At 46.0% G+C, this 12,470-nt stretch overlaps 1 protein-coding gene across 1 annotated transcript in view; it reads left to right on the plus strand.

The window, feature by feature from the left end:
* Positions 1 to 12,470, plus strand: part of KHDRBS1 (KH RNA binding domain containing, signal transduction associated 1) — a 24,677-nt gene that overhangs the window by 6,933 nt on the left and 5,274 nt on the right. The window contains exons 2-6 of the mRNA XM_027661431.1: positions 7,554 to 7,681; positions 8,287 to 8,403; positions 9,420 to 9,566; positions 11,291 to 11,421; positions 12,242 to 12,455. Coding sequence (XP_027517232.1) covers positions 7,634 to 7,681; positions 8,287 to 8,403; positions 9,420 to 9,566; positions 11,291 to 11,421; positions 12,242 to 12,455 — 657 coding nt within the window. The 5' untranslated portion in view covers positions 7,554 to 7,633. The remainder of the gene's footprint in view (positions 1 to 7,553; positions 7,682 to 8,286; positions 8,404 to 9,419; positions 9,567 to 11,290; positions 11,422 to 12,241; positions 12,456 to 12,470) is intronic.

Below are 12,470 nucleotides of genomic sequence, written 5' to 3' on the forward strand. Positions count from 1 at the left end.
CCCCCCCCGGGGTGAAAATTCGATAAAATTGGGTATTTCGCTGTTTAATTTCAGCCTAATCCAGCTCAGATCGAAACGCAGCCCCAGAAGTTTTGCATGTGTTATAATGACGCTTATATTGTAATATAATGTATTATGCTATGTTATATTATACTTTATCATATTATACTATACTAGGTCATATTATACTATACTATATTGCATTATACTATATGATACTATACTGTATTTTATTATACTGTATCTTACTGTATTATATTCTACTATGCTATATCATATTATGCTATATTATATTATGCTATATTGTATTATATAATACTATATTATAACTACACCATATTATACTACACTATATTATATATTATATTATACTGTACATTACATTAGCCCTTGTGGTGGTGTAACCCCAACCAGGCAGAAGGACAATTGTAAAGAAAACCCCATGGGTTGAGATAACCCTTTAATTGAAATAAAATGTAATAATGATGCTAAATGTGCTGATAACGATGATAATTGTGACAGGAAGGAGAGGGAGGAGAGCTGGTGCCCAGTTGCTCACCGCCCACTAACTGATCAACCAGAGCCCCTTCCAGGTGATTTCTTCCAGTTTGAATACTGGGAATGACATTCTGGGGGTGGAATATCCCCTTGGACAGCTCAGGTCACCTGTCCTGGCCAGTTTTTGGTGCATCTCCTCACTGGCAGAGCAGGAGACTCTGAGGAGTCTTGGGGTAAATGGTGCTCAGGAGCAGCCCAAACATCAGGGTGGTAGCAATGGAATTCTCATATAAATCCCCAAATTCTCGTGTAAATCCCTAAAAACCAGCGCTATTCCAGCTGCTGAGAGGAAAATGAGCTCTGTCCCAGCCAAAATCAGGGCAGCCCTTTGATCTTTAGGGAGAGAGGGACCACAAAGGACCATAAACCCCGGGGGGTTCCCACGTAGCAACCGCTGGAGTCCCGGCGAGCCAGGATTTGCCATCTCGAGCCAGGATTTGCCATCTCGGTGGGTTTTCCCTTCTGGAAATCTGTAGGAGAGCTCGTTCCGTGCTTCTGCCGAGCCCGAGGAGGGCCTGGAAATGGCAGTCTTTGTTCTGTGCCCAGACGAGCCTTCTCCTTCCCCATCCCGCTGTCCAATCGCCTGGCAGCTTGGATTTCCCTGGATCTCCCCGGTGCAGCTGCTGCACCCGCCTCCGGGGCCTCCATCCAGCCGATTCAGCTGCCTCCAGACCCCGGAGTCAGCTTAAAAATGGGAATGGGTTAAAAAAAATCTGCCACCCCTCACTTGCTTTACGTGCAGGGTGGGGAGCTGGGAGGCACCCAGAGCAAGGATTTAATCTGGGTATTTATCACTTGGCTTTTAAATGATTTAATTTTTTTTTTTCCCCCTCCTAAGGTTTAAAAATGCATGGTTTTGGTGCAGTGCTGGAGGTTTTATTAGCTCCTTCAATGCAGGGAATAATTGTTAGGAATTGCTTTCTCCCACTGTGCAAACAACCGGGGGGGATCGTCGCGGGTAAACTCGGCGTCACCCGCCAACATCTTCATCTAAATAAATTAGTTTTCTAATCCGATTTTTTTCCATCAGTTTAATGGTTTTGATTAGTAAAACCCTCGAGGCAGCTGATGCTCGGTGGTGATGCCTTCCAGTCAGAGGAAATCCAAGGAGTTTGGTGATTCCCAAACAAAAGAACAGCGTCCTCAGCCCGCTTTAGCAGAGCCTCGTTCACTTGAGTGGTGTAACAAGGATTTGTGAGGGTGGGTTTGTTGGGGGGTTTGGTTTTTTTTGTCATTAATTTAAAAATTGCTGATAGCAGGCTGCAGCTTTGTGAGGCTTAAAACTGGAACAGCTCCAGATGTTTCGTGCTTGCTTTTGGGTGTTTTAAAAAGTCGCTGTCCTTTGGGAGAGTTCGCTGTTAGTCCCGATTCAGGATGAGCAGGAAAACCACGAGGAAGAATCCGAGGCAAAACGGTGGGTTTAGGTGATCTTTAGGTGGTTTCAGGTCAAGTCTTTTTTTTTTTTTTTTGCCTGGATGACCCCAACCTGCTCTGGATCGCTTGGAATTTCCTACTGCTCTGACACCCCTCGGGGATGTGGTGTTGGAGAGGCTGCTGGGCTTTGGAATTTCGATCTGGGCCAAAGATGTAACACACACACACACACACACACAGAGCCAGCACAACTCCAGCAAAATGACTTCCAGACGCAGAACTGACTGATATTGAATGTCAGCAGAATTCCTGTTCCAGCCTTTTTTCAGGAGTGGAAGTTGCTTGGCCTCCCTGCCTCGGGGAGGGGGGCCCTGCAGGAATCTTGCATTCAGTCTAAGACTCGTAATATGTTAAAGTTGTCTAAAATGCTGTTGTGGTTCCAAAGCTGCTCAGCATTTCTGGAGGAGATTGGCTTTATTTAGGGCCTCGCAGTGATGGGATTAATATTGATTCCTGACCCACGTACTGTGTGATGAAAAGGCATAAATTGGCTGCATTTTCTTACCCAGCTCTCTGAACAGAAACTGAAAACTGGGATTTCCTGCACCCTGGAATGTGATCCGTGTTTCAGTCCTGGGATTTGGGGTCTGTGTGACCTCCCTCTTCCACAGGAACAAGAAAACCCTTTTCCTCCCTTGCATTTGTGCTGTTGGGGTTCTGCTGGTGATGTGAAAGGCACTTTCCTCTCTGCTTCCCTGCTTTGGGAAGACAGAAGACATCCACCTCTGTGTCAACCAGGAGTAGGTTTTGGGGTTTTTTCAAATTCCTGTGGTATTTTTAACTATTTTTATTTCATGGAGAAACTCCCAAGTGAAAAGAGCTGGTCACCTCTGAGCTTCCTCAGCTGCAGGTGGATACCTGAGCTGTGTCATTCCACCACATCTCCTTGGTGCTCCTATTGGATGCAGCCCTTTACATCCCCAAAAACGTGGGGTGGTCAGGAGGGATGGGAATGGGTGGTGAGGGTTGGATTCAGAGCGTGGAGCAGTTGGAGTTAAAGCAACACGAGGCAAAGCAGGGAGCAGCTGGGGGACTCCTGGACAGAGAGTTCCCTGCTGACTGTGCTGGAATCTCATGGCAGGTTCAGTCTGTGCATTCCTGGGAAGGGGAAAGGAAAAAGGGAAAGTCAGAGGGGTGGGTGGTGACTCACCAAGGAACAGAGCACAGGGGTTGGAGGGGGCTGAGGGGAGATGAGGAGCTGTGCCTGAAGCTTGTTTCACATGGAGTTCAGGCTGCCCTGAAATGGAGATTATCTCAGCTTCTGTGCTTCCAAGCATAAATCCTGCCCCCAGAGGAGCTGGCACTGCCACCTTAAATTGTCCCCAGATGTCTCAGGCTGTGATATGCCCAAATCATTTCACTGGTGCCCTTTTCAACGTATATTTTGCTAAACCATGTCAGTGTTACCCACTGCTGGTCTGCTGCCACTGCTGGGGCTCTTCCTCTTCCCACTGCTGCCCTGGGAGCCTCTCCCACCTGGGATATGTCTCAGCTCCCCTCTCCCTTCCTGCTCCTTTCCCTCCCGGTGCTGGTGGCAGTTTCTGTCCCCTCTCTTCCCAGCAAAGCCCCAAAGCAGAGGTATCAGCCCAGGAATCCCAGCTGGAATTCCCAGGAATACAAGCTGGAGGGTGTATTTTGGGGAGGAAAACGGTGGGATTAGTGTTTGCAGCTTCCACTTATTGGCAGAGTCCATCCAGGAGCAGGCCCCTGCTTCCCCTCCTGTGGGATCAAACTAGTGAAGGGGGTCAGGTCTCCCTTTCTTCCAGAGGCTTCTGTCCCCGAACTGTCTGGTTTTGGTGGGTTTTTGGGGGCATGGGGTCAGTATTATGAATAAACAGAACGTGCCTCTGCTCTGCAGAGCACAGATGTGCTGCAGGACAGTGTTTAATGTGATTTTGGGCTGAGCTGAGGAGCAGTGGCTGGGGATCCCTGTGGCCCCTTGTTACCAACCCCCTTTACCTACCCCATAGGATTCCTGCTGAGACAATGCAATCCCTGTCCCACAGAAGTCTGGGAAGCAGTGCCACCCCTGCCAGCAGTGCCAGCCCGCTGACATTCCCCGTGCCAAGCAGGTAACCTTCTGCTGCTCCTCTAAAATCCCACCCTGGAATATGGGGCTCAATCCCTCCAGGGATCCCTGTGCTTCTCCTCCCTCTCAGTGACTGCTCTGACAGCTGCTCCCACTCCAGTTCACTCAGCACTGCAGCCCGTGGGTCCCTTCCAGCTCAGGATATCCCGGGACATTCTGTGTTGTGTGGCCAGAGCGTGGCCAGATGCCTCTGGAATCCGGAGCAGTGGGACAGGGCACCAGTGGCATGTTTTTAATCCTTCCTCACACCTATTTCCAGGCTTTGTTCTGTGAAGGGGTTTGGAGGGGACTGCTGGGTCACCCACACTGAATTCCAGCAGATGGAGAACGTGGGGTTATCCCTCTCCCACATTTTATACTCTCCTTGAAGATGTGGACCTGATGCTGCTTAATTTTTTAGCATTTTCTTTTTTGTTTGTTGTTAATTAACTTTTGCCCTCACAGACCAATTCCCAGATGTCATTCCTACTTTTGCAGGAGGATTTTTGCTGGGTGTGGTGGATGTGAACTGGGATTCATTGGTTTGGGACTCTGTCCCAGATCCCCTCAGGCTGCAGAATTCCTTCACTCAGGCCACCTCAGGGGGCTTTTAAGACTCTCTAATTCACAACAGACAATTAAAAATCAAAGTCCTATTCTTGAAAGACAAAAAAAATTTGTAGTTGCATTGCCTGAATCGAGTTAAGAGCTTCTGACCCTCACTTTTATGGCTGCATAGCTGAGGGTTTAACAACCCAGATGATGCCTCTGGGTAGTTTAATTTCCATCAAGAAAGTTTTAGGGTGGGTTTTTTTTTTTTATTGTGTTTATAAGAAACACTTCTTGTTTCTGTACAGGATGCATTTTCAGAAGTTTACATACTGTTTTAGGAAAACTGAGTTATTTCAGAAGTCAGTTCTATAGGGTTTTAAGTCATCCCTCACCAGGGAAACCTTTAGTTTCCAAATCTTGACTCTCTGATCGTGTTCTTATATCTAAAATTTTAAAAAAAACCCTACATAAAACCAATCAAGGCAGCTCTTTGTCTTATTTTATAAATTTGACAGTGTGTGAACTTGAAGGGGTTTTATGCTTTTGCATTTTATCTTCAGAAAGTCACTTCTTTTTAGAGCAAAAATCAAGGAATCTTTTTCCAAGCGATTTGATCCGGTGGTTGTTTTTTTTTAAGGAGTCATGGTAACACTTCTGTAAGGGAGCCAAGGTGCTGTTGTGAACAGAGATAAAAAATTCAGGCAATTTTTTGTCATAATTCTGTGTCCTGGTTTGAGCCTGGGTGACAACCAAGCCCCACCCAGCCCTCGCTCACCCCCATGCCCTGCTGGGATGGAGGAGAGAACTGGGAGGGTAACAGTGAGAAAATGTGGGTTGAGATGAACAGTTCAATGGGTAAAAGCAAAGCAAACCAAGGAATTCATCCCCCACTTCCCAATTTCCCAGTGGTTGGGAAAGCAGGGCTCCATCTCTCCCAGCCGTGACTTGGGAAGGTGCCATCACTCCCAACATCCCCCCATCCTCCTTCTCCCTCAGCTTCATCCTGTGACACCACATGGTCTGGAATATTAACTCTCTCTCCCGCAGTCTCCAGGTTCTTTATTTAGATCTCTCTAAACTAAAAGCCAGTTTTATATTTAAATTTATATTATTCTGGGTCCAGAACCGGAAAATGAAAATATCGATTATTTGGTGATGTTTTCATAAGGGTTTGGGGTTTGTTGTTTTTTTTTTTTTTTGATTGCACGTGTGGTTTCTTGTGCTCTGCACCACTTGAAAGTTGCTTCTCAGCCCATGGGGTGGTTGCCTGTCCAGGAGGGTGATGGTAACCCACTGGCCATGTTTGGATGATATGAAAATATTCCTACATGGATAATATGCTGAGGATCTGGTGTAGAATCATTAAGGTTGGAAAACACCTCCAAGGTCATCAAGTCCATACGTCAGGCTTCTGAAACTTGTAAATGTGAACCTTTAGTCAAAAGCAGAGAGTTTGAGATGAGCAGAAATCACAGGAAATAGGAGAGACTGCAGCTGCACTGTGGAAATTCTGGTAATGTCTAAGCAGGTGTTGGTTTTGTTTTGCAGCTCAATTCCAGTTCTGTGTATAATCCTGTGAAGTGTCTCTTTCCCCTGAGATGTGAGAAGTACTTAGAGCACTCTCGACTCAGAAAATGTATTTCTAGTCCTCGGGTGAAATGGCACAATTTAACTTTTAAGGAAGGGTTGTGCTCCTGATAAACACCTGTAAATAACAATTTGTGGTGGATTTGGATGTGACCAATTTGGTTTTGTTTGTGGTTTTTTTTTTTTTTTTTGTTGGACCAAAGGATTCCTCATGGTTCATCAGTGATTTGGGATTGTTGGATTGGCTCCAGGTTTGGGGGAACTTCTCACTTAGTTGGTGGCCTTTGAATAGAAATTGCCCCTGACTGGACATCTCTGGAAAGGAGAAGCCAGGCAGCTCTGGGCTGTCCTCTTCTGGAGAGTGCTGGGTGTTATATCCCTGTAACAAGGAAAAGTGCATTAATGACTAAGAAATTCCTGCCTGGAAGAGGATCCTGAATTTTCTCCATGTGGGTCACATCCTGCCACCTCTCAGGGAAAGTTTAATTTCCAGGCAGGTTTAAGGTGTTTGTACCAGCTCCTAATTGACCTCCCTTAACGACCTACTTCCAGCAGGTTACTGGGATCTGTCCCAGATCCCCTCGGGCTGCAACATTCCTTGCCTTCACTCAGGCCACCTCAGTGGGTTTTTAAGGTTCTGTGATTCACAACAGACAATTAAAAATCAAAATCCTGTTTTGAAAGGCAAAAAAATTCGTAGTTGCGTTGCCTGGATGGATTTAAGAACTTGTGACCCTCACCTTCATGGCTGCACAGCTGAGGGTTTGAAAACCCAATTAGTAATTATTTGTGTGATAAAGGTGAATTCATTTCATGAAATGAAGCTGTGAGAATTTCCTAAACCAGACCACACTCTGTCTCACTCACTGGGTTGTTGTTTATTAGGATTGTTTTCAACTGAAATTCGTCGTGTCAGGATGTGTTGACACCACTAATTAAATTATGGATTTAAAATAGCTTGGCTTGAATGATAAAAACCTGCCTCATTTGCTGATTTCTGCTGTGTTATAGCAAATATATGTAGTTTTAGTGCAATTTGGGCTGGTTTCTTTGTGCATTTAGGGTGCTGTGTTCATGGCACAGACACACAAAACTCTACTTGCAGTTTCCTGCTCTCATTTGTTAAATTATTTGCAGGGTATTCTCTGCTGTTCCTCCTTATTTTTGTCCATTATCCCATTTTTAGCCTCTGGAATTCCAGCACTAAAGAGGTGACCTGTCCATGTTCCATTAAGACCATTCCAAGTGTTGATCCATTCCCAGGGAATGAGGGTGGTGTGTCCTGTCATAACTCCAGCTCTGAACTGATGCTTGTTTGAGGAATATAAAGCAGCCCTATTTTTATCTTGTTTAGAAATTGAAAAAATTCAGAAGGGTGAAACAACAAAGAAGGATGAGGAAGAAAACTACCTGGATTTATTTTCCCACAAGAATATGAAACTGAAAGAACGAGTTCTGATACCTGTCAAACAGTACCCCAAGGTGAGGGCCAGAAAATAGCTACTGAATCTCTGGGGTTTGCTTATTTTCTGTGGATTTTGTGGCTGACTGAGAGATAGTGGCTGTCAGAGTGTCAGCAGGACTTAATGCACCGTTCCACTATCACTGTGGAATTTTTCCTGTGCAGGCTTGCAGGATCTTGTTTCTGATATATTGCATTTCTAAAATGTCTTGGGATAAAGCTTAAATGGTGATGCGTAGCTGGGATATTTTATTGCTGGGATAGACACTTCCATGGGTAGAGCTTTGTGTTTTACAGTTAAAAAAACCTCATTTAACTCGTTAAGATTCGCTGCCTGTAAAACTGCTGCAGAGTAGAGGTTGGAATTAAACACTTCTGGGGAGTTAATTGAGCTTGGTTTTTCTGGTGGAGCATTTTCTTCATGACAAGAATGTTTTGAAACTTAAATTTTTTTTTTTTGGTCTGTATTTTTTGGTGAGGTGAGGAGCAAATGGAGTGACTGGGTTTTTTATTTCTTTTTTTTTTTTTGTCAGCCAACATGACATTCAGAAATGCTTCTGTTAAATCTGCTGGACTCTGGAGCTAATTTGTTTCCTTTTTTTTTTTTTTTTTAATTCACTTGCAGTTCAACTTTGTTGGAAAGATTTTGGGACCTCAAGGCAACACCATTAAGAGACTTCAGGAAGAAACTGGTGCTAAGATTTCTGTGCTGGGGAAGGGCTCAATGAGAGACAAAGCCAAGGTAAGGGCATCACCCTGAAAACATGCACACACAGAATTCCTCTCATGCTGCTGTGAGAGGCAGTGGCTCTGGGAGCATTTTGTAAAAGATTAAACCATTCTAATCCAAAAGCAAAGCAATAGGAATTGTTCTGTGCACGTTGGGAGCAATTGGATGGGGGCTGAAGTGTGATGTATGTTTTCTTTATGAGGAGGACTTATAAACCAGGCCTCTTGTGCTACCCTGTACCCTTGGATGCAGAGATGGCTTATGTGAGACCTGAAATACAGAGTTTATAAAATCAGAATTAATCCCAGTTACTCCCTGAAGAGTCCTTCACTAAAGGAATATGTTTCCCCTCCATAAAAAAAAAATGAAATCCTTTTTCTAGCTGTTCTCTCTGAAGTCCTTGAATTCTCATGGTTCATTGAAGATCTTGGAGCAGTATGTTCCTGGTAATCTTTAGTGAATCACAAAGTGCCAGGAGGTGTTTTTATAACAGGGGGAAAAAAACTGAAAAGAATATTTGGGTTTTTTTTCTTCCTGCTTGTTCCAAAAACTGAGCTAAGAGCCAACAGAGCTGTAACTTAATTCAGGTGCTGCATGAAAAGCTTTTACACTTCCAGCTTGTTTGTAGCTTCTTAAATAACTGAATAACAGCCTGAGTAACAGAAGTGTCTCACAGCAGAGTTACAGAATCTTGTTTGAGGCATTAGAGCTTCCTGAGGTGGTAAAGAGCACCTTGGCAGGGAGGTGGTGTAGAAGAGGAAGAACAACAAGCTTGGATATAAATCTTGGGGTAAAAAAATTGGCTGGGGTCGATTTTAAAAATATTGCCATTAGCAAAAATAAGTCACCTGAAGAGGCAGAAGGTGGAAGGCGTGGGTTGTACGTGGCTTTTCACAAAACCCTGTCCCAATCCCCAGCCTGTTTGCAGACATTTCCTGTTAAAGGCTCAGAAAACAGGTAAGAGAAAAGCAGTTTTCCTCTGTGTGTGTTGTTCAGCTTTAGGAATCTCTTGCTGTGCTTTGTTTCAGGAGGAGGAGCTGCGCAAAGGGGGAGACCCGAAATACGCTCATCTAAACATGGATTTGCACGTCTTCATCGAGGTTTTTGGGCCCCCCTGTGAGGCCTATGCCCTGATGGCTCATGCCATGGAGGAGGTCAAGAAATTCCTTGTTCCAGTATGTATATGCTGGCACTCTTTTTGTTTTTGCAGGAGGTGGGTGGGTGGTGAACCTGGCTCAGGGTGGGTAAGATCTGCACAGTGTGATCTCACTTGGGGTTGTTGAGGGAACCTGGAATATTAAATGTGTGTGGCAGCTTCAGATAACCCTGTTAATCCTGCAGAAGGTATTTATTATTCCTCTAACCATGATTAGAATGACAAAAAAACCATACAGGGCAGTGGTATAGAGCACTTGGAGTAGGTATTTCCATCCCAGTATGAGCTGTGGATGCTGGAGATGAGCAGCTTGTCCAGCTCCACGTGCCAGGTTTAGTGGGAGAATAAGTTTAGTCTTGCCTGGCATGGAAGAGAATTCTTAGATGTGTTCCTCTGGCTTGGAACTGTAGAAATCCAGCTGGAAAACTTCACTGCCAGATCAGAAACTTAAATACAGTGGTATGAGGATGAGGAGGGTGAGCCCAGGCAGCTCAGGAGCTCTGTTCATTTTGGTGACTGTTTTCTGAGACAACACCTGTTAAATCAGCATTTCTGCTGCTTTAAATGTGGATTATGTGAAGGAACATCATTTAGTAAGCCATGTTTTTATGCAGGTGCCAGTTGTCACCTGCTTGGGGACGTGTTTTACTGGTGAACTTTGTAAGACCTTTGTGACCAAATTCCTCTGTTTTAAGCCAGTGTGTAACAGAGTGTTGCCTCTGAGGATGGCAGGACCTGAAGGAGTCTCTCACATGTTTTAAAATCACAATGTTGCTCATTAAATTAGGGGGGGGGTGGAAATGGGAAAGACCCATGCAGTGTTCCTGCTTCTGGCCAGCTCAGCCTGTAACTCAGAGACCTCACAGAGGGATTAATAGACCCTGTCACTGTGCTCCACAGGTGAGCCTGGAGAGCTTGGAAGTTGTTCCTGAAGTACCAGGGTCAGGTGGAACATGGGAGCAGTGGGAAAGGCATATGGATGGGGTGTGTTTGCCTGGGTCTGACACAGGGAGGAGGAGAGACTGTGATGTGGAGCGTCTTTAAAGGAAAGAGGTCATGTCCAAGGAGCCCCTGGGATGTGCAGAGCTGCCAAAGCAACCTTGCTGTTTAAAGTGTCTTCTCTATCCCTGTGTCAAACTTGGGAAAATGGACAGGGAAGTCACTGTGGAAGCCAACAGGGCTTGGAAGACACATCTGGGAGGAGACTCCTCACTTTGTGGTGTTGCCGTGGCGCTGGGAATACCCTGGGTGTGAGGCTCAGGGGTGGAGTTTCCTGGCTTCCAAGGGTCACTAGGGATCTGAGCTCATTCCTGAGGCTGGATCCCCTCGGATCCTCCTCCTCCTGTGCCAGAAACCTACGGGGAATATGTGAGGAATTACATCTGTTTGGTGTTTTAATTCCAGCTGACTGTGTCTTAGGTACTCAACAGGACTGACATAAGATTGCTGTGGAGCAGTGGCCACTGGGATGGGGCTGGGTGACATCAGGTACCTCCAGCAGCCCTGTGAGGGAGATCCCCTTCCCAGGGACCAGCTGTTTGCTCACCTGAGCTCCTGGACATCCATTTCTTCTTTGGAGAAAGCTGCCCCATTACCTGCTGAGCAAATCCCAGTAAAACCAACCAGCAGATTTTAATTTAAGAATATTCAGTTATTTTTATTCCAGCACAGTAGCCTGGGATATCCCAGGGCACAGCATGGCTAGTTGGCTGTTCTCTGGAACTGACTGTCCCCCCTTTTCAGGATATGATGGATGATATCTGCCAGGAGCAGTTCCTGGAGCTGTCCTACCTGAACGGTGTTCCAGAGCCGAACCGCGGCCGAGGAGTCCCCGGGCGGGGAAGGGGAGCAGCTCCACCCCCACCCGTTCCAAGGTATCTTTCCCAAAAGCACAGACCTGGAAATGCTGCATTTTGCTCAGAGTTATCCTGTCAGAAGAGGTTAAACTGCTTGTTCTTGCACATCAGCTGTCGGGCTCGACCTTGGGTTTTGGCCAAGGCTTTTCCAACCTTGTGTTGCAGGCTCGCCTGGAGCACGCTGGCATCCGATGTTTTGCATGTTTTGAGATGTAATCTAACACAGTGGGTGTCTTCTGTGTTATTTTTGATGTCTGCAATCAATAGTTTTATAAAGCAACCTTTCAACAATTGGCCCGTGAAACTGTGTGTAAACAGATCTTGTGGAGCCTTCAGCAGAACAAGCATTTTCAGATTAAACTGGCATCGTTTGAGAGCTCTGGGATGGCATCATTCTGTCAGTGCTGTCAAGGCTCTGGGATAAATTGGCAATAAAACTGTTACTATAGTTCTTTCTTCACTCCCTGTTTCATGGGGTAGTGTCTTTCCTTCTGCCTTTTCAACCCTGACGTGTCCCTCCTCATCTCATCACTGATCCTTATGGGTTTGCAGGTCTGGAAGCCATCCCAGGTCAGTGAACTCCGAGAAATTACCTGCCCAAAGTCTTGTATCATTTATTCCTTTGCCTGTACATCGAATGCAGCAGAATTCTCACCCCAATGGAAGTTTTAACAAATATTACAAGGGCACAGTGTTAATTCTCGTGCTGATAAAGCTTCATGGCTTTGCTGATGACAACTCCGTTTAGTTACCGAGTTGTTGCATTTTAAAGCAGATACGAGAAGCACCCTCAGTGTCCTCACAGGAGCTGCTCACAACCCTCTTTCTCTCCTTCCAGGGGCCGTGGGGTTGGTCCCCCTCCTCCTCCTCCTCGGGGGGCCCTGGTGCGAGGGGCCCCAGTGCGGGGGGGCATCGCTCGGGGGGCCACCATAGCCCGGGGGGGGCCCCCCCCTCCCCGTGCTCGGGGGGCTCCTGCCCCCCGGGCACGGGCAGCTGGCATCCAGAGGATACCCCTTCCTCCTCCTCCTGCGCCAGAGGCCTACGAGGAATATGTAAGGAATTATTTG

The sequence above is a fragment of the Corapipo altera genome, unplaced genomic scaffold (genome assembly GCF_003945725.1).
Source record: "Corapipo altera isolate COAL_440 unplaced genomic scaffold, ASM394572v1 201, whole genome shotgun sequence".
NCBI classification, from domain to species: Eukaryota; Metazoa; Chordata; class Aves; order Passeriformes; family Pipridae; genus Corapipo; species Corapipo altera.